This window comes from Bombina bombina, chromosome 9 (genome assembly GCF_027579735.1).
Source record: "Bombina bombina isolate aBomBom1 chromosome 9, aBomBom1.pri, whole genome shotgun sequence".
Taxonomy (NCBI): Eukaryota; Metazoa; Chordata; class Amphibia; order Anura; family Bombinatoridae; genus Bombina; species Bombina bombina.
In genome coordinates this window covers 267,893,086-267,915,751 of record NC_069507.1, presented here as the reverse complement: position 1 = coordinate 267,915,751, position 22,666 = coordinate 267,893,086, and the positions used below count along the sequence as shown (strand labels likewise).

The 22,666-nt window shown below is 40.5% G+C and overlaps 1 protein-coding gene across 1 annotated transcript in view; it reads right to left on the bottom strand.

Moving 5' to 3' along the window:
• LOC128640578 (ovostatin-like) overlaps positions 1–22,666 on the bottom strand; it is a 242,508-nt gene that overhangs the window by 43,223 nt on the left and 176,619 nt on the right. Inside the window, exons 29-31 of the mRNA XM_053693049.1 lie at positions 13,288–13,524; positions 9,981–10,105; positions 2,788–2,878 (exon numbers count right to left, since the gene is read on the bottom strand). Coding sequence (XP_053549024.1) covers positions 2,788–2,878; positions 9,981–10,105; positions 13,288–13,524 — 453 coding nt within the window. The remainder of the gene's footprint in view (positions 1–2,787; positions 2,879–9,980; positions 10,106–13,287; positions 13,525–22,666) is intronic.

Below are 22,666 nucleotides of genomic sequence, written 5' to 3'. Positions count from 1 at the left end.
GATGATATGAAAGTGCAGTGTACGTCAGTATTGGGTATTACCTGCCTGTGTGTGATATTCTGTAACAGGAGGTGATATGAAAGTGCAGTGTACGTCAGTATTGGGTATTGCCTGCCTGTGTGTGATATTCTGTAACAGGAGGTGATATGAAAGTGCAGTGTACGTCAGTATTGGGTATTACCTGCCTGTGTGTGATATTCTGTAACAGGAGGTGATATAAAAGCGCAGTGCATATCAGTATTGGGTATTCCCTGCACTGTGCGTGATATTCTGTAACAGGAGGTGATATGAAAGTGCAGTGTACGTCAGTATTGGGTATTACCTGCCTGTGTGTGATATTCTGTAACAGGAGGTGATATGAAAGTGCAGTGTACGTCAGTATTGGGTATTACCTACACTGTGTGTGATATTCTGTAACAGGAGATGATATGAAAGTGCAGTGTACGTCAGTATTGGGTATTACCTGCACTGTGCGTGATATTCTGTAACAGGAGGTGATATGAAAGTGCAGTGTACGTCAGTATTGGGTATTACCTACACTGTGTGTGATATTCTGTAACAGGAGATGATATGAAAGTGCAGTGTACGTCAGTATTGGGTATTACCTGCACTGTGCGTGATATTCTGTTACCGGAGCTGATATGAAAGCGCAGTGTACATCAGTATTGGGTATTACCTGCACTGTGTGTGATATTCTGTAACAGGAGATGATATGAAAGTGCAGTGTACGTCAGTATTGGGTATTACCTGCACTGTGCGTGATATTCTGTAACAGGAGATGATATGAAAGTGCAGTGTACGTCAGTATTGGGTATTACCTGCCTGTGTGTGATATTCTTTTACCGGAGCTGATATGAAAGCGCAGTGCATATCAGTATTGGGTATTACCTGCCTGTGTGTGATATTCTGTAACAGGAGGTGATATGAAAGTGCAGTGTACGTCAGTATTGGGTATTACCTGCCACTGTGTGTGATATTCTGTAACAGGAGGTGATATAAAAGTGCAGTGTACATCAGTATTGGGTATTCCCTGCCTGTGTGTGATATTCTGTAACAGGAGGTGATATGAAAGTGCAGTGTACGTCAGTATTGGGTATTGCCTGCCTGTGTGTGATATTCTGTAACAGGAGGTGATATGAAAGTGCAGTGTACATCAGTATTGGGTATTACCTGCACTGTGTGTGATATTCTGTAACAGGAGGTGATATGAAAGTGCAGTGTACGTCAGTATAGGGTATTACCTGCACTGTGTGTGATATTCTGTAACAGGAGGTGATATGAAAGTGCAGTGTACATCAGTATTGGGTATTACCTGCCTGTGTGTGATATTCTGTAACAGGAGGTGATATGAAAGCGCAGTGTACGTCAGTATTGGGTATTAACTGCCTGTGTGTGATATTCTGTAACAGGAGGTGATATGAAAGCGCAGAGTACGTCAGTATTGGGTATTACCTGCACTGTGTGTGATATTCTGTAACAGGAGGTGATATGAAAGTGCAGTGTATGTCAGTATTGGGTATTACCTGCACTGTGCGTGATATTCTGTAACAGGAGGTGATATGAAAGCGCAGTGTACGTCAGTATTGGGTATTACCTGCACTGTGTGTGATATTCTGTAACAGGAGGAGATATGAAAGCGCAGTGTACGTCAGTATTGGGTATTACCTGCCTGTGTGTGATATTCTGTTACCGGAGGTGATATGAAAGCGCAGTGTACGTCAGTATTGGGTATTACCTACACTGTGTGTGATATTCTGTAACAGGAGCTGATATGAAAGCGCAGTGTACGTCAGTATTGGGTATTACCTACACTGTGTGTGATATTCTGTAACAGGAGCTGATATGAAAGCGCAGTGTACGTCAGTATTGGGTATTACCTACACTGTGTGTGATATTCTGTTACCGGAGGTGATATGAAAGCGCAGTGTACATCAGTATTGGGTATTGCCTGCCTGTGTGTGATATTCTGTTACCGGAGGTGATATGAAAGCGCAGTGTATGTCAGTATTGGGTATTACCTGCACTGTGTGTGATATTCTGTAACAGGAGGTGATATGAAAGAGCAGTGTACGTCAGTATTGGGTATTCCCTGCCTGTGTGTGATATTCTGTAACAGGAGGTGATATGAAAGCGCAGTGTACATCAGTATTGGGTATTGCCTGCCTGTGTGTGATATTCTGTAACAGGAGGTGATATGAAAGAGCAGTGTACATCAGTATTGGGTATTGCCTGCCTGTGTGTGATATTCTGTAACAGGAGGTGATATGAAAGAGCAGTGTACGTCAGTATTGGGTATTACCTACACTGTGTGTGATATTCTGTAACAGGAGGTGATATGAAAGAGCAGTGTACGTCAGTATTGGGTATTACCTGCACTGTGTGTGATATTCTGTAACAGGAAGTGATATGAAAGTGCAGTGTACGTCAGTATTGGGTATTACCTGCCTGTGTGTGATATTCTGTAACAGGAGGTGATATGAAAGTGCAGTGTATGTCAGTATTGGGTATTACCTGCACTGTGTGTGATATTCTGTAACAGGAGGTGATATGAAAGAGCAGTGTATGTCAGTATTGGGTATTACCTGCAGTGTGTGTGATATTCTGTAACAGGAGGTGATATGAAAGAGCAGTGTATGTCAGTATTGGGTATTACCTGCAGTGTGTGTGATATTCTGTTACCAGAGTTGATATGAATGACTTATCAGTTAATATTTGTTGTTGGAATTATAGAACAATGTGATAGCAGAGTCTCTCTCCACCATTTGCTCCCAGAAAAACAATTTTTACCTCTCTGAGGGACCAGTAATCTGCTGTGTACCCCGATAGCATTTTTATATCAATTATAACCATGTTGGGCTTCTGACGGCTGCCTCTATAGCTACAAATAGAAATCATAAAGAAGATGAGTTGCTGGGAAGTGCAGAAAAAGAGAGAAATGTTACACAAAAAGTCAGAGAAAGCTGAACAAAGAGGTCTAGATCACTAAAAGAGCGCAAAAATGTTAACGCTATCGAGAGCTAGAAACGCACAAGTTAAATCAATAGCTCTCTTATCCTAGCGCTCATATTACATGTAAAATCAGTATCTTATCCTAGCGCTCATATTACATGTAAAATCAGTATCTTATCCTAGCGCTCATATTACATGTAAAATCAGTATCTTATCCTAGCGCTCATATTACATGTAAAATCAGTATCTTATCCTAGCGCTCATATTACATGTAAAATCAGTATCTTATTCTAGCCCTCATATTACATGTAAAATCAGTATCTTATTCTAGCCCTCATATTACATTTAAATCAATAGCTCTCTTATTATAGCGCTCATATTACATGTAAAATCAGTATCTTATTCTAGCGCTTATATTACATGTAAAATCAGTATCTCTCTTATTCCAGTGCTCATATTACATGTAAAATCAGTATCACTCTTTTTCTAGCGCTCATATTACATGTTAAATCAGTATCTCTCTTATTCTAGCTCTCATATTACATGTAATATCAGTATCTCTCTTTTCCTAGCGCTCATATTACATGTAAAATCAGTATCTCTCTTATTCTAGCTCTCATATTACATGTAAAATCAGTATCTCTCTTATTCTAGCACTCATATTACATGTAAAATCAGTATCTCTCTTATTCTAATGCTCATATTGCATGTAAAATCAGTATCTCTCTTATTCTAATGCTCATATTACATGTAAAATCAGTATCTCTCTTATTCTAGCGCTCATATTACATGTAAAATCAGTATCTCTCTTATTCTAGCACTCATATTACATGTAAAATCAGTATCTCTCTTATTCTAGCATTCATATTGCATGTAAAATCAGTATCTCTCTTATTCTAATGCTCATATTACATGTAAAATCAGTATCTCTCTATTCTAGCGCTCATATTACATGTAAAATCAGTATCTCTTATTCTAATGCTCATATTACATGTAAAATCAGTATCTCTCTATTCTAGCACTCATATTACATGTAAAATCAGTATCTCTCTTATTCTAGCGCTCATATTACCTGTAAAATCAGTATCTCTTTTTCTAGCGCTCATACTACATGTAAAATCAGTATCTCTCTTATTCTAGCGCTCATATTACCTGTAAAATCAGTATCTCTCTTATTCTAGCGCTCATATTACATGTAAAATCAGTATCTCTCTTATTCTAGCACTTATTTTACATGTAAAATCAGTATTTCTCTTATACTAGTGCTCATATTTTATGTAAAATCAGTATCTCTCTTATTCTAGCGTTCATATTACATGTAAAATCAGTATTTCTCTTATACTAGTGCTCATATTTTATGTAAAATCAGTATCTCTCTTATTCTAGTGCTCATATTACATGTAAAATCAATATCTCTCTTATTCTAAATGTTTATATGTGTGTACATATGGATTTACATGTGTATACATGTATTTACAGACACACACACATTATGCAACTTAACAGCCTTAAATTGATCGGTGTACACCGATCAGTCCAGCTCTATCGAGCAACAAGTTTTAGCAGCCACTTCCCTATTATCTTCCTGTCCAGCAGCTTGAGGTGAGGGTGCTTAACTGCCTATTAATCACTGCAGATTCAAATGCATAGAATAGGTGCAGACCCAATATTATCTAACATGCTAACAATGCAGAGACCTGATTGCAGAAAAATGCAAGTAAAAATATGTTTTTGTTTATTAAACTTAGTTTGATGATGATGCAGTCTGTTGTGTAATTATTTTATTAGGTGATGTTTAGCAAATGTTTTTGTTCATTAAACTTAGTTTGATGATAATGCAGTCTGTTGTGTGATTATTTAATTAGGTGATGTTTAGCAAATGTTTTTGTTTATTAAACTTAGTTTGATGATGAAGCAGTCTGTTGTATGATTATTTTATTAGGTGCTGTTAGCAAATGTTTTTGTTCATTAAACTTAGTTTGATGATGATGCAGTCTGTTGTATGATTATTTTATTAGGTGCTGTTAGCAAATGTTTTTGTTCATTAAACTTAGTTTGATGATGATACAGTCTGTTGTGTAATTATTTAATTAGGTGATGTTTAGCAAATGTTTTTGTTCATTAAACTTAGTTTGATGATGATACAATCTATATTATTAGGTTTATAATGCTGTTTAGCATTTAAAGTCTTCATTTCAAAGCTTTCAAAAAATAATGTATTAGGTGTTACTTATGACAATTTTTAAAGGGGCCTGGAACCTAACTCCCTCACTTCCTATTGACTTACATTATAAACTGGGTTTCAATTTACAACGGTTTCAATTTACAACGGTTTCAATTTACAACCATTCCTCCTGGAACCTAACCCCGGCGTAAACTGAGGGCTACCTGTATGTATATATATATATATATATATATATATATATGTGTGTGTGTGTGTGTTGTAGCCCTTTGCAGTGAAGTATATACAGTACTGTGCAAAAGTATAAGGCCACCATGGATTTGTTGTTTTAGCAAAGTTGTATTGAACATCCATATTTATTTTTTGGTCTCTTTATTAAGATATAAAGAAAATACAGAAAATATGTACACAATTTTTAGAACAAAAAAGTCAGTATTTAGGGCTCCCTGTACAAAGCAGCGTAAGCTGCTTTGAAGCCTTTGCAGGGCAGGTTCGCATAGGCGAGCCTGCATCCCGCAATGTAAGAAGCAGAGGTCATTAGACCGCTGCTTCTTACACCTTACGCCACCTCTGAGGTGCTGAGGGAAAATCACAGAGAGCTCGCTCACTCTTGGTGATTGACAGTCCCTACAGTCGCACGAATGAAGGGGCGGGCATTACACACTGCGATGAGTGTGTAATGATACATACGGCCAGCGGACAAACAGATCAGCTGCCCATATGTAGCGAAGGCACGCTGACAGCTTCACAAATTGAGAAACTCTCCGACCTCCTCATAGTACATGGAGCCCTTAGTGTGACCTCGCTTGGAGCTAAGCACATCTTGAACTCTTTTGGGGAGACTGTCCTTATGTAATCTTCTGGTATATTATACCAGGCTTCTTTAAGCACTTCCCAGAGTTCTTATTTAGATATAGGTTGTCTTTTATTTATTTATTTGTCCAGTTGATCCCCTACTGTCACTATAATATTCAGGTCTGGACTCTGTGGAGGCCAGTTCATAACTGTCAGTGTTTTATCAGCTGGTTTTTTTTCCACGCCAAATATGATTTCACTGCATTAGCAGTGTGCTTGGTATCGTTATCATGCTGAAAAATAAAATTGTTCCCAATTAGGTGCTTCCCAAAAGTAATGACATGATGAATTAAAACTGTCTGTACTTCAGCATTCAGGATCCCATCAATTCGGACAATATCACCAACACCACTGGCAGAAATGCAGCCCCAAACCAGGACAGACCCACCACTATGTTTCACTGAAGGCCGCAAGCACTCATTCTTCCATCTCTCTGCAACTCTTCTTTCCATTCACATTTACAAGAGCCAGGTCCCTGCTATTGCTTAAGTGTAAGGGGAGGTCACACTAAATTCTTTTTCCATTTTTGTAATACTACATACAAATATCCTGTATTTTCTGGTTGTATTCTAATAAAGAGACTGAGAAATAATTATATATGGTCATTATACCATTGCTAAAATAACAAATTTTTTGGTGGCCTAAGACTTTTTCACAGTATTATATATATATTACAAAAAATATTCATAATTCATGTTGGGTTTAGCGCACTTGAATAAATTCAACTGGGTTAGCAAGCGTGGTATGGGTGTTTTTTTTGTTTTTGATTTTTTGCAGTTTGCTCACTCCACTGAAGCCTATGGGAGAATACTTTAACTTAGTTACGATATTCAAGGTCCAACTTTTTGTGCTCGGTCACACACTAACTTTTTACTTTCAACTTATAATGTAATACGAGCACATTCCAACACGTGCAGAAAGCCTTTGTCTGGTGAAGTCAACTCGGGATAGCTAAAATACTGCTCCACTAGTAATCTTACCCAAATTCATTTATTTCATGATCGCTAGAGTCCACGCGTGATCACATGTGGAAATTCCCCACCTGAACACTAGGAGGAGGCAAAGAACCCCCCAACATGCTAGAGCTTTAAATCCCTCCCACTTCACCTGAATCCTCAGTCACATATAGTCAAGTAAATGGAGGAAACTATAAAACAGGAAAGATAAAGGGGGGGCAAAAGAAGTGCAAAACTTCTACTTTCGCCACTTGAACAAAAAGGATTGGGCTGCATCACAAATAAAACTGTTTGCTGTTCATGTCTGAAATTAAAGGGCACATTTTTTGCCACAGCAGCAGGGGCATAAACACCTCTATCATTATTGGGAAATGTAGAAAGCTGGCCCCTAAGTAGAAAGATCACTTTCCAATACTTGCATAGGTTTGAGCTTAACAGCAGGAGGCATAACAGCTAACACTTCATTAATAGCAGAGTGAATCTACTCCTTAAAGGGACAGTCAACCCAAAAATTGTTATTGTTTAAAAAGATAGATAATGCTTTTCCTACCCATTCCCCAGCTTTGCACAACCAACATTGTTATATTAAATAATTTCTGCCTTTTTCTAAGCCACTACAGACAGCCTCTTATCACATGCTTTTTTATTTGTTTTTTCACAACAGGGGACTGCTAGTTCATGTGGGCCATATAGATAACATTGTGTTCATGCCCAAGGAGTTATTTAAGAGTCAGCACAACACATCACTAATTGGCTATAGATTATAAAAAAGTCATGTGATCAGGGGGCTGTCAGAAGAGGCTTAGATACAAGGTAATCACAGAGGTAAAAAGTATTTAAAGGGACAGTGAAGTCCAAAAAAACCTCTCCTGTTTCAAATAGGGCATGTAATTTTAAACAACTTTCCAATTAACTTTTATCAACAATTTTGCTTTGTTATCTTGGTATTCTTAGTTGAAAGCTAAACCTAGGAGGTTCATATGATAATTTCTTAGACCTTGAAGGCCGCCTCTAATCTAAATGCATTTTGATAGTTTTTCACCACTAGAGGGCATTAGTTCACATGTTTCATTTAGTTAACATTGAGCTCATGCACGTGAATTTACCATGGAGACAGTTATGCTTGCCTAAAATGCAAGTCTGTCAAAAGAACTGAAATAAGGGGGCAGTCTGCTGAGGCTTAGATACAAGGTAATTACAGAGGTAAAATGTGTATAATTATAACTGTGTTGGTTTTGCAAAACTGGGGAATTGGTAATTAAGGGATTATCTATCTTTTAAAACAACAAAAACTCTGGTGTTGACTGTCCCTTTAAATATAACAAATTGGGGAATGGGTAATAAAGGGATTATCTATCTTTTAAAACAATAACATTATTTTGTAGACTGTCCCTTTAAACTTTAGAGAAAGGTCAGAGGAACCTTCCTGAGAGCAACCTAGATAAAGCAGAAACCCTTGAACACTCTGAATAGAAAGCAGAGCTACAAAACTCTGTTTAGGGTTAGAAATAGACCCATTATATAAGGTGCATAGCTGAGCAGGGGACTGGGAATCCTTACAAAGAAAACACAGGCTAGAAGGGTTAACTCTTCAGAGGATAGGGTAACCGACCAAAGGCTTGAGGTGCACCAGTTTCCACCATAGTAACAATAAGGAAGAGGCTCGGAGATAGACCGAAACAAATAAGCAAAAAGATGTACAGTTAATTAACCTCAAAAGGGAAGAAATAACAGAAATGTCACAAAGTAAAAATGATTTATAGGGAAAACTAATAAAATAATAAAATAATGTCAAATAAGCGCTGGAATAAGACAAAAACAGTAAAGGATTCTCCCTACATGTGAGATAATTACAGCAAAACAGGAACAGATTATAACAGGAAGTGCACTAACAAGGAAAAGAGCCTCCGCAGTACCAGTGAGTGCTAAACCAAGGAACCCAAAGGAGATATATAGATTTTAGCCCAAGTGAGCGAAATAGACAACTCTGCAGTAACTTGTGAGAGCGCTAAAGCCGGCTTAGAGAGACTGTAACCTCATTTAAACAGACAAAAGTGGTAAAAGCTGATAATTTAAGGTGTATTGTGCATAAATATTTGTCCTAAGATTACGTAAAAACATTTTCATAATAACCAGTGACCAATGAATGTGCTTATCCTACGAGGAGGAAATGAATCAGTCAGACGATCCGTCTCAACTAGGGATGGGCGAATGTGTAAATTTTCGAATTTCAAATGTAGAACGAATGTTATTACCGAAATTCGAATTCTAAATCCAAATGTCGATAAGAACGAATATTCTTTAAAATTCGAAAATCAAATGCTATTTACAGTTTTCGAATGTCACTTTCGAATTCAAATGTTTATAATTATATCGAATGTCCACATTCGAAATTTCGAATTTAACATTCTATTTAACAAATACTATTCAGAAGTTCAATAGTTCATGTGGTAGGGCGGGAATCTAGTAAATTGATACATAATAGATACAAATACATCATTTTGAATGTTTCCATATAGAATATTGCATAATTCGAATATTACATTTAAAGAAAGCATTAGAAATACTATTACAAACATATAAATTCGAATTTTTCGAAAAGAATATTTTCGAATGTAATCGTAAAATTCGAAACTGAACATTCGAAAATCGAATGTTAGAATGTTATGTAAACATTCGAAATTCGATTCGAACGAACAAATGTGTTAAAATTCGTGCCGTTTTTCGAATGTTGCAAAACATTCGCCCATCCCTAGTCTCATGTAGCCCAACAACGTTTTCCTCACTCCATCAAAGAGCATAGGAAATTACTGAGAATTCTGAGGAAGTGGGAGGGATTTAAAGCTCTGGTGTGTTGGGGTGTCGTTTGCCTCCTCCTGGTGGTCAGGAGGGGAATTTCCACACACGATGATGCATAGACTCTCACCATCTAATGAAAGAAATAATCATAATAAAAATATATAATAATGATAAAAGCACACTGGGCACAATAACTGAATAAAAAGGAGTGAGAAACAGATTGCTTTCTTACTCCATACCTGATATTGATACCAATAGTAAAGGTATACGCCACACCGTTTACACAACTCTCAGAGGATGAGGTAACTGACAGTGAGAAGGCCGACTTTTCCTGTGACACCGGGACATTGTATTTCACTGTGGTCTACAGAGAAATGAGGAAGTGAAGAGCTTGTATTAATGCACAGCATTCTAATATTAATAAATTACACAGCTGAACTGCATAAATAATCATATTAAGAAATCGTGCATGTGCAGCAGATGAGTCATGCACTAACATGACACTGTTACCTGCAGCAGGTGAGTCATGCACTTACGGGACACTGTTACCTGCAGCAGGTTAGTCATGCACTAATATGACACAGTTACCTGCAGCAGGTGAGTCATGCACTAATGTGACACAGTTACCTGCAGCAGGTTAGTCATGCACTAATATGACACAGTTACCTGCAGCAGGTGAGTCATGCACTAATGTGACACAGTTACCTGCAGCAGGTTAGTCATGCACTAATGTGACACAGTTACCTGCAGCAGGTGAGTCATGCACTAATGTGACACAGTTACCTGCAGCAGGTTAGTCATGCACTAATATGACACAGTTACCTGCAGCAGGTGAGTCATGCACTAATGTGACACAGTTACCTGCAGCAGGTGAGTCATGCACTAATGTGACACAGTTACCTGCAGCAGGTGAGTCATGCACTTACGGGACACTGTTACCTGCAGCAGGTTAGTCATGCACTAATGTTACACAGTTACCTGCAGCAGGTTAGTCATGCACTAATATGACACAGTTACCTGCAGCAGATGAGTCATGCACTAATATGACACAGTTACCTGCAGCAGATGAGTCATGCACTAATATGACACAGTTACCTGCAGCAGGTGAGTCATGCACTTACGGGACACTGTTACCTGCAGCAGTTTAGTCATGCACTAATGTGACACAGTTACTTGCAGCAGGTTAGTCATGCACTAATATGACACAGTTACCTGCAGCAGATGAGTCATGCACTAGTATGACACAGTTACCTGCAGCAGGTTAGTCATGCACTTACGGGACACTGTTACCTGCAGCAGGTTAGTCATGCACTAATGTTACACAGTTACCTGCAGCAGGTTAGTAATGCACTAATGTGACACTGTTACCTGTAGCAGGTGAGTCATGCACTAATGTGACACAGTTACCTGCAGCAGGTTAGTCATGCACTAATGTTACACAGTTACCTGCAGCAGGTTAGTAATGCACTAATGTGACACAGTTACCTGCAGCAAGTGAGCCACGCACTAATGTGACACAGTTACCTGCAGCAAGTGAGCCACGCACTAATGTGACACAGTTACTTCCAGCGGGTGAGTCATGCACTAATGTGACACAGTTACCTGCAGCAGGTTAGTAATGCACTAATGTGACACAGTTATCTGCAGCAGGTGAGTCACGCACTAATGTGACACAGTTACTTGCAGCAGGTGAGTCATGCACTAATGTGACACAGTTACCTGCAGCATGTGAGTCACACATTAATATGATAGTTACCTGCAGCAAGTGAGTCAAGCACTAATGTGAAACAGTTACCTACAGCTGGTGTGTCGGGCACTCATGTGACACAGTTACTTGCAGCGGGTGAGTCATGCACTAATGTGACACAGTTACCTGTAGCAGGTGAGTCATGCACTAATGTGACACAGTTACCTGCAGCAAGTGAGCCACACACTAATGTGACACCGTTACTTGCAGCAGGTGAGTCATGCACTGATGTGACACAGTTACCTGTAGCAGGTGAGTCATGCACTAATGTGACACAGTTACCTGCAGCAAGTGAGCCACACACTAATGTGACACCGTTACTTGCAGCAGGTGAGTCATGCACTGATGTGACACAGTTACCTAAAGCAGGTGAGTCATGCATTAATGTGACACTGTTATCTGCAGCAGGTGAGTGACACACTAATGTGACACAGTTATTTGCAGCAGGTGAGTCATGCACTAATGTTACACAGTTACCTGCAGCAGGTTAGTAATGCACTAAAGTGACACAGTTACCTGCAGCAAGTGAGCCACGCACTAATGTGACACAGTTACTTGCAGCAGGTGAGCCACGCACTAATGTGACACAGTTACTTGCAGTGGGTGAGTCATGCACTAATGTGACACAGTTACATGCAGCAGGTTAGTAATGCACTAATGTGACACAGTTACCTGCAGCAGGTTAGTAATGCACTAATGTGACACTGTTACCTTTAGCAGATGATTCACGCACTAATGTGACACAGTTACCTACAGCAGGTGAGTCATGCACTAATGTGACACAGTTACCTGCAGCAGGTTAGTAATGCATTAATGTGACACAGTTACCTGCAGCAGGTTAGTAATGCACTAATGTGACGCTGTTACCTGTAGCAGATGATTCACGCACTAATTTGACACAGTTACCTGTAGCAGGTGAGTCATGCACTAATGTGACACATTTACCTGTAGCAGGTGATCCATGCACTAATGTGATACTGTTACCTGCATCAAGTGAGTCACGCACTAATGTGAAACAGTTACCAGCAGCAGGTGAGTTATGCACTAATGTGAAACAGTTACCTACAGCAGATGGGCCATGCACTCATGTGACACAGGTACCATCAACAAGTGGTTCATGCACTCATGTGGCACAATTACCTGCATCAGGTGATTCATGCATTAATTTGACACTGTTACTTGCAGCAGATGAGTCATGCACTAATTTGACACTGTTACTTGCAGCAAGTGATTCATGCACTAATTTGACACTGTTACTTGCAGCAGGTGATTCATGCACTAATTTGACACTGTTACTTGCAGCAAGTGATTCATGCACTAATTTGACACTATTACTTGCAGTAGGTGAGTCACGCACTAATGTGACACAGTTACTTAGAGCAGGTGAGTCATGCACTCATGTGACACAGTTACTTAGAGCAGGTGGGTCATGCACTCATGTGACACAGTTACCTGCAGCATGTGGGTCATGCAGTCATCTGACAGCTACCTGCAGCAGGTGAGTCGTGCACTAATTTGACACTGTTACTTGCAGCAAGTGATTCATGCACTAATTTGACACTGTTACTTGCAGCAAGTGATTCATGCACTAATTTGACACTGTTACTTGCAGCAGGTGAGTCACACACTAATGTGACACAGTTACTTAGAGCATGTGGGTCATGCACTCATGTACTAATTTGGCACTGTTCCCTGAAGTAGATGATTCACACTGTTCCTGCAGCGAGTAATATATTTTAGGATTATTTAAATTCTCATATTACAATGTTAAGTGACTTTATATGAAGTTTACATGGTACCTGGATAAGGCAGCATCCTGTTCCACTGACAAAAAATGTATAATCTCCTGGCACTTTTGTTAGTGATTGTCTCTGAACCAACAACCTGTTTTCTTGATTCATACTACACTGTGCAACCTTCGTATTTCCTTTTTTCACTGCCCTATTCCTTCTTGTCACAATCACATTGTGGTGAGCATTTGGTGTGTATATAACCTGGGCTGAGGCAGAAAGTGCTTGCAAGGCCACAACTGTATCCTAAAAAACAGGAACATAAGGGGTTAGCAATCATACAACTCATTTATAGGGATATTGCCTTATGAGTATGATTCTGTATGAGAAAACTAGCTTCTCCCACATACTGTGCACACACTCGTTGTGTTCCTTATACTTAACCTGTTTTTGTTACTGACCTAGTTATGTTGCTGATACTGACCTTGTTTTTATTCCTGAACTAGTTCTGTTCCTGATACTGGTCCTTTTTTATTCCTGAATTAGTTGTGTTCCTGATACTGACTGTGTTATGTTTCTGAGCTAGTTGTGTTTCTAATACTGACCCTGTTTTTGTTCCTGAGCTAATTGTGTTCCTGATACTGACCCTGTTTTGTTCTTGATCTAGTTGTGTTCCTGATACTGACCCTGTTTTTGTTCCTGAGCTAGTTGTGTTCCTGATACTGACCCTGTTTTGTTCTTGATCTAGTTGTGTTCCTGATACTGACCATGTTTTTGTTTCTGATCTAGTTGTGTTCCTGATACTGATCCTGTTTTTATTTCTGAGCTAGTTGTGTTCCTGGTGTTGAACCTATTTTTGTTCCTGAGCTAGTTGTGTTCCTGATACTGACCCTGTTTTGTTCCTGATCTAGTTGTGTTCCTGATACTGACCCTGTTTTTGTTCCTGATCTAGTTGTGTTCTTGATACTGATCCTGTTTTTATTCCTGAGCTAGTTGTGTTCCTGGTGTTGAACCTATTTTTGTTCCTGAGCTAGTTGTGTTCCTGATACTGACCCTGTTTTTGTTCCTGATCTAGTTGTGTTCTTGATACTGATCCTGTTTTTATTCCTGAGCTAGTTGTGTTCCTGGTGTTGAACCTATTTTTGTTCCTGAGCTAGTTGTGTTCCTGATACTGACCCTGTTTTTGTTCCTGAACTAATTAATAAAAAATAGAAGTGAGCGCTGGAGATGATATCCAGAATAGAACCATAAAAGAAAAAAGAGGAGCGCTAAATGCACGGATACAATTTAATATATATAGGGGCCTATTTATCAAATGTCTTGCGGACCTGATCCGACAGTGTGGATCAGGTCCGCAAGACCTCGCTGAATGCAGAGAGCAATACGCTCTCCGTATTCAGCATTGCACCAGCAGCTCACACGAGCTGCTGGTGCAACGCCGCCCCCTGCAGACTTGGTCCGCCTTCAGGGAGGTTTCAATCAACCTGATCGTACTTGATCGGGTTGAATTCCGCCGATTCCTGTCCGCCTCATCAGAGCAGGCGGACAGGGTTATGGGGCAGCGGTCTTTAAACCGCTGCTTCATAACTGCTGTTTCTGGCGAGTCTGAAGACTCAAATACAAATACACATGTAGAGTGTGAGACTAATAGTAATATGTTATTCAATGTTTCAATAGATTACACTATGCCTTTCCGCTGTGACACTCAAACCAATCTCTTCGATATTCAATCGATAGAAGCAATCGGCTCCTCGGTCTCCTCCGCCTCCCTCGGTGTCTCTAGCCCCAAGCACTCCTCAGGTGGCCCGGCACTTCCGGGTGAAGTCACAATGGCCAATAGGTTTTGGATTGGTTCACAGCGGAGCGTGGCGTGTACAGCTGTTTGCGACGTTGGATCTCTGGAAATAGCTTGAAAGGTTCAAAGGTATAATTCCGATCCTCGCCGGAAAAGTTAAAACATGAATTTTTATTCGAAACTTTAAAACAAGTGGAAGATTTGCAGCAGCATGCAGAGTGAGCGCAGCACTCTGCATGCTGCTGCAAATCTTCCACTTGTTTTAAAGTTTCGAATAAAAATTCATGTTTTAACTTTTCCGGCGAGGATCGCAATTATTCCTTTGAACCTTTGAAGTCTGAAGACTCATCAGAAGCACGGGCCCACAAGCTTCATCCGGAGCTTGATAAATGGGCTTCATAGTATCAAATCACAAATCACTACATCTCGCTTAGCCTCTCTTATTTAGGTGGTCTCTAATATATTGCCTTATTTGGTCCGCCAGTTCACATAGTTCACATAGTGGGGCATTGACTTTGTCTTTTATGCGCTACACAGCACTCAGTCTTTTTTATTTTTGGTGGGTTTTTTACACATTGCCTCATTTGGTCCATACACAGAATTTGGGACTATATTATATGTTAACAGCACACAGCATATGTTTAGAGACTTGCTTTATTATATATGTTGAGAAATCTGCTCTATTATAAATGTTTGATGCATTTCAGTTATAACGCTGGGTACCTGATTTGATATTTCTGTTTTAATCTTACAGGAGACGTCCTGATTTTAAACATTTTTTAATTATTTTCGCTTGACACTGTAGCATATTTTCTGTGATTTGATACTATATATATTAAATTGTTTCCGTGCATTTAGCGCTCCTCTTTTTTCTTTTTTTGTTCCTGAACTAGTCATGTTCCTGATAATGACCCCATTTTTGTTCCTGAACTAGTTGTATTACTGATACTGAACCTGTTTTTGTTCCTGATCTAATTGTGTTCCTGTTACTGACCCTATTTTTGTTCTTAATCTAGTTGTGTTCCTGATACTGACCCTGTTTTTGTTCCTGAGCTAGCTGTGTTCCTGATACTGACCCTGTTTTTATTCCTGAGCTAGCTGTGTTCCTGGTGCTGAACCTGTTTTTGTTCCTGAGCTAGTTGTGTTCCTGATACTGACCCTGTTTTTGTTTCTAAGCTAATTGTGTTCTTGATACTGACCCTGTTTTGTTCCTGAGCTAGTTGTGTTCATGATACTGACCCTGTTTATGTTCCTGAACTAGTCATGTTCCTGGTAATGACCCTGTTTTTGTTCCTGAACTAGTTGTATTCCTGATAATGAACCTGTTTTTGTTCCTAATCTAATTGTGTTCCTGTTACTGATCCTATTTTTGTTCTTAATCTAGTTGTGTTCCTGATACTGACCCTGTTTTTGTTCCTAAGCTAGTTATGTTCCTGATACTGACCTTGTTTTTGTTCCTGAGCTAGTTCTGTTCCTGATAGTGGCTCTGTTTTTGTTCCTGAACTATTCATGTTCTTGGTAATGACCCCATTTTTGTTCCTGAACTAGTTGTGTCCCTGGTACTGACCCTATTTTTGTTCTTGATCTAGATCTAGCAATTATACAACTCATTTATAGGGATATTGCCTTATGAGTATGATGCTGTATGAGAAAACTAGCTTCTCCCACATACTGTGCACACACTCATTGTGTTCCTTATACTTAACCTGTTTTTGTTCCTGACCTAGTTACGTTCCTGATACTGACCTTGTTTTTATTCCTGAACTAGTTGTGTTCCTGATACTGACCCTTTTTTATTCCTGAACTAGTTGTGTTCCTGATACTGACCGTGTTGTGTTCCTGAGCTAGTTGTGTTCCTAATACTGACCCTGTTTTTGTTCCGGATCTAGTTGTGTACCTGTTACTGATCCTATTTTTGTTTTTGATCTAGTTGTTTTCCTGATAATGACCCTGTTTTTGTTCCTAAGCTAGTTATGTTCCTGATACTGACCCTGTTTTTTGTTCCTGAGCTAGTTTTGTTCCTGATACTGACTCTGTTTTTGTTACTTACCTAGTTGTGTTCCTAATACTAACCCTGTCTTTGTTACTGAGCTAGTTGAGTTCCTGATACTGACCCTGCTTTTGTTCCTGAGCTAGTTGTGTTCCTGATACTGACCCTGTTTTTTTACTCACCTAGGTGTGTTCCTGATACTGATCCTGTTTTTGTTCCTGAGCTAGTTGTGTTCCTGATACCGACCCTGGTTTTTTTTCCTGATCTAGTTGTGTTCCTGATAATAACCCTATTTCTTCTGTTATGTGTGATCAGTCCACGGGTCATCATTACTTTTGGGATATAACTCCTCCCCAACAGGAAATGCAAGAGGATTCACCCAGCAGAGCTGCATATAGCTCCTCCCCTCTACGTCAGTCCCTGTCATTCTCTTGCACCCAACGACTAGATAGGATGTGTGAGAGGACTATGGTGATTATACTTAGTTTTTATGACTTCAATCAAAAGTTTGTTATTTTACAATAGCACCGGAGCGTGTTATTACTTCTCTGGCAGAGTTTGAGGAAGAATCTACCAGAGTTTTTTTACTATGATTTTAACCGGAGTAGTTAAGATCATATTGCTGTTCTCGGCCATCTGAGGGAGGTAAAAGCTTCAGATCAGGGGACAGCGGGCAGATGAATCTGCATTGAGGTATGTAGCAGTTTTTATTTTCTGAATGGAATTGATGAGAAAATCCTGCCATACCGTTATAATGACATGTATGTATACACTTCAGTATTCTGGGGATGGTATTTCACCGGAACTACTCTGTTAAAAGTCACTAATCCTTTTAATAAGTATTTATCATGTTAAACGTTTTTGCTGGAATGTAGAATCGTTTACATTTCTGAGGTACTGAGTGAATAAATATTTGGGCATTATTTTCCACTTGGCAGTTGTTTGGTTTTAATTGTGACAGTTTCGTTTCTCTTCACTGCTGTGTGTGAGGGGGAGGGGCCGTTTTTGGCGCTCTTTGCTACGCATCAAAAATTTCCAGTCAGTTACTCTTATATTTCCTGCATGATCCGGTTCATCTCCGACAGATCTCAGGGGTCTTCAAACTTCTTTAGAGGGAGGTAGATTCTCTCAGCAGAGCTGTGAGAATTTTATATTGACTGTGAATAAAAACGTTGCTCTGTAATTTTTATGTCAAATTTAATTATTGTTATTTTACTAATGGGAACAAACCTTTGCTAAAAGTTGTGTTGTTTTAAAGTTTGATGCTATAACTGTTTTTCAGTTCATTATTTCAACTGTCATTTAATCGTTTAGTACCTCTTTGAGGCACAGTACGTTTTTGCTAAAAAAGATTATAACCAAGTTGCAAGTTTATTGCTAGTGTGTTAAACATGTCTGACTCAGAGGAAGATATCTGTGTCATTTGTTCCAATGCCAAGGTGGAGCCCAATAGAAATTTATGTACTAACTGTATTGATGCTACTTTAAATAAAAGTCAATCTGTACAATTTGAACAAATTTCACCAAACAGCGAGGGGAGAGTTATGCCGACTAACTCGCCTCACGCGGCAGTACCTGCATCTCCCGCCCGGGAGGTGCGTGATATTATGGCGCCTAGTACATCTGGGCGGCCATTACAGATAACATTACAAGATATGGCTACTGTTATGACTGAAGTTTTGTCTAAATTACCAGAACTAAGAGGCAAGCGTGATCACTCTGGGGTGAGAACAGAGTGCGCTGACAATACTAGGGCCATGTCTGATACTGCGTCACAGCTTGCAGAGCATGAGGACGGAGAGCTTCATTCTGTGGGTGACGGTTCTGATCCAAACAGATTGGATTCAGATATTTCAAATTTTAAATTTAAATTGGAGAACCTCCGTGTATTACTAGGGGAGGTTTTAGCAGCTCTCAATGATTGTAACACCGTTGCAATACCAGAGAAACTGTGTAGGTTGGATAAATACTTTGCGGTACCGGCGAGTACTGACGTTTTTTCCTATACCTAAGAGACTAACTGAAATTGTTACTAAGGAGTGGGATAGACCCGGTGTGCCGTTCTCACCCCCTCCAATATTTAGAAAGATGTTTCCAATAGACGCCACCACTCGGGACTTATGGCAAACGGTCCCTAAGGTGGAGGGAGCAGTTTCTACTTTAGCTAAGCGTACCACTATCCCGGTGGAGGATAGCTGTGCTTTTTCAGATCCAATGGATAAAAAATTAGAGGGTTACCTTAAGAAAATGTTTGTTCAACAAGGTTTTATATTGCAACCCCTTGCATGTATCGCGCCGATTACGGCTGCGGCAGCATTTTGGATTGAGTCTCTGGAAGAGAACCTTAGTTCATCTACGCTAGACGACATTACGGACAGGCTTAGAGTCCTTAAACTAGCTAATTCATTCATTTCGGAGGCCGTAGTACATTTAACCAAACTTACGGCTAAGAACTCAGGATTCGCCATCCAGGCACGTAGGGCGCTGTGGCTAAAATCCTGGTCAGCTGATGTTACTTCTAAGTCCAAATTACTTAATATACCTTTCAAGGGGCAGTCTTTATTTGGGCCCGGTTTGAAAGAAATTATCGCTGACATTACAGGAGGTAAGGGCCACGCCCTACCTCAAGACAAAGCCAAAGCTAAGGCTAGACAGTCTAATTTTCGTCCCTTTCGGAATTTCAAAACAGGAGCAGCATCAACCTCCACTGCACCAAAACAGGAGGGAGCTGTTGCTCGTTACAGGCAAGGCTGGAAGCCTAACCAGTCCTGGAACAAGGGCAAGCAGGCCAGGAAACCTGCTGCTGCCCCAAAGACAGCATGAACCGAGAGCCCCCGATCCGGGACCGGATCTAGTGGGGGGCAGACTTTCTCTCTTCGCCCAGGCCTGGGCAAGAGATGTTCAGGATCCCTGGGCGCTAGAGATCATATCTCAGGGATACCTTCTAGACTTCAAATTATCTCCCCCAAGAGGGAGATTTCATCTGTCAAGGTTGTCAACAAACCAGATAAAGAAAGAAGCGTTTCTACGCTGTGTACAAGATCTGTTATTAATGGGAGTGATCCATCCGGTTCCGCGGTCGGAACAAGGACAAGGGTTCTACTCAAACCTGTTTGTGGTTCCCAAAAAAGAGGGAACTTTCAGGCCAATCTTAGATTTAAAGATTCTAAACAAATTCCTAAGAGTTCCATCGTTCAAAATGGAAACTATTCGGACAATCTTACCCATGATCCAAAAGGGTCAGTACATGACCACAGTGGATTTAAAAGATGCTTACCTTCACATACCGATTCACAAAGATCATCACCGGTATCTAAGGTTTGCCTTCCTAGACAGGCACTACCAGTTTGTAGCTCTTCCATTCGGATTGGCTACGGCTCCAAGAATCTTCACAAAGGTTCTGGGTGCCCTTCTGGCGGTACTAAGACCGCGAGGGATTTCGGTAGCTCCGTACCTAGACGACATTCTAATACAAGCTTCAAGCTTTCAAACTGCCAAGTCTCATACAGAGTTAGTTCTGGCATTTCTAAGGTCGCATGGATGGAAAGTGAACGAAAAGAAGAGTTCTCTTTTTCCTCTCACAAGAGTTCCATTCTTGGGGACTCTTATAGATTCTGTAGAAATGAAGATTTACCTGACAGAAGACAGGTTAACAAAGCTTCAAAATGCATGCCGTGTCCTTCATTCCATTCAACACCCGTCAGTAGCTCAATGCATGGAGGTGATCGGCTTAATGGTAGCGGCAATGGACATAGTACCTTTTGCACGCCTACACCTCAGACCGCTGCAATTGTGCATGCTAAGTCAGTGGAATGGGGATTACTCAGATTTGTCCCCTACTCTGAATCTGAATCAAGAGACCAGAAATTCTCTTCTATGGTGGCTTTATCGGCCACACCTGTCCAGGGGGATGCCATTCAGCAGGCCAGACTGGACAATTGTAACAACAGACGCCAGCCTACTAGGTTGGGGCGCTGTCTGGAATTCTCTGAAGGCTCAGGGACTATGGAATCAGGAGGAGAGTCTCCTTCCAATAAACATTCTGGAATTGAGAGCAGTTCTCAATGCCCTTCTGGCTTGGCCCCAATTAACAACTCGGGGGTTCATCAGGTTTCAGTCGGACAACATCACGACTGTAGCTTACATCAACCATCAGGGAGGGACAAGAAGCTCCCTAGCAATGATGGAAGTATCAAAGATAATTCGCTGGGCAGAGTCTCACTCTTGCCACCTGTCAGCAATCCACATCCCGGGAGTGGAGAACTGGGAGGCGGATTTCTTGAGTCGCCAGACTTTTCATCCGGGGGAGTGGGAACTTCATCCGGAGGTCTTTGCCCAAATACTTCGACGTTGGGGCAAACCAGAGATAGATCTCATGGCGTCTCGCCAGAACGCCAAACTTCCTCACTACGGGTCCAGATCCAGGGATCCGGGAGCGGTTCTGATAGATGCTTTGACAGCACCTTGGAACTTCGGGATGGCTTATGTGTTTCCACCCTTCCCGCTGCTTCCTCGATTGATTGCCAAAATCAAACAGGAGAGAGCATCAGTGATTCTAATAGCGCCTGCATGGCCACGCAGGACTTAGTATGCAGATCTAGTGGACATGTCATCCTGTCCGCCTTGGTCTCTACCTCTAAGACAGGACCTTCTGATACAGGGTCCATTCAAACATCAAAATCTAACTTCTCTGAAGCTGACTGCTTGGAAATTGAACGCTTGATTTTATCAAAACGTGGTTTTTCTGAGTCGGTTATTGATACCCTGATACAGGCTAGGAAGCCTGTTACCAGAAGGATTTACCATAAAATATGGCGTAAATACCTATACTGGTGCGAATCCAAAGGTTACTCCTGGAGTAAGGTTAGGATCCCTAGGATATTGTCCTTTCTACAAGAAGGTTTAGAAAAGGGTTTATCAGCTAGTTCATTAAAGGGACAGATTTCAGCTCTGTCCATCTTGTTACACAGGCGTCTGTCAGAAAATCCAGACGTCCAGGCCTTTTGTCAGGCTTTAGCTAGGATCAAGCCTGTGTTTAAAGCTGTTGCTCCGCCATGGAGTTTAAACTTAGTTCTTAACGTTTTACAGGGTGTTCCGTTTGAACCCCTTCATTCCATTGATATAAAATTGTTATCTTGGAAAGTTCTGTTTTTAATGGCTATTTCCTCGGCTCGAAGAGTCTCTGAGTTATCAGCCTTACATTGTGATTCTCCTTATCTGATTTTTCACTCAGACAAGGTAGTTCTGCGTACTAAACCTGGGTTCTTACCTAAGGTAGTCACTAACAGGAATATCAATCAAGAGATTGTTGTTCCATCCTTGTGTCCAAATCCTTCTTCAAAGAAGGAACGTCTTCTACACAATCTGGATGTAGTTCGTGCCCTCAAGTTCTACTTGCAGGCAACTAAAGATTTTCGCCAAACTTCTTCCCTGTTTGTCGTTTATTCTGGACAGAGGAGAGGTCAAAAAGCTTCTGCTACCTCTCTCTCTTTTTGGCTTCGTAGCATAATACGTTTAGCCTATGAGACTGCTGGACAGCAGCCTCCTGAAAGAATTACAGCTCACTCCACTAGAGCTGTGGCTTCCACTTGGGCCTTTAAGAATGAGGCCTCTGTTGAACAGATTTGCAAGGCTGCAACTTGGTCTTCGCTTCATACTTTTTC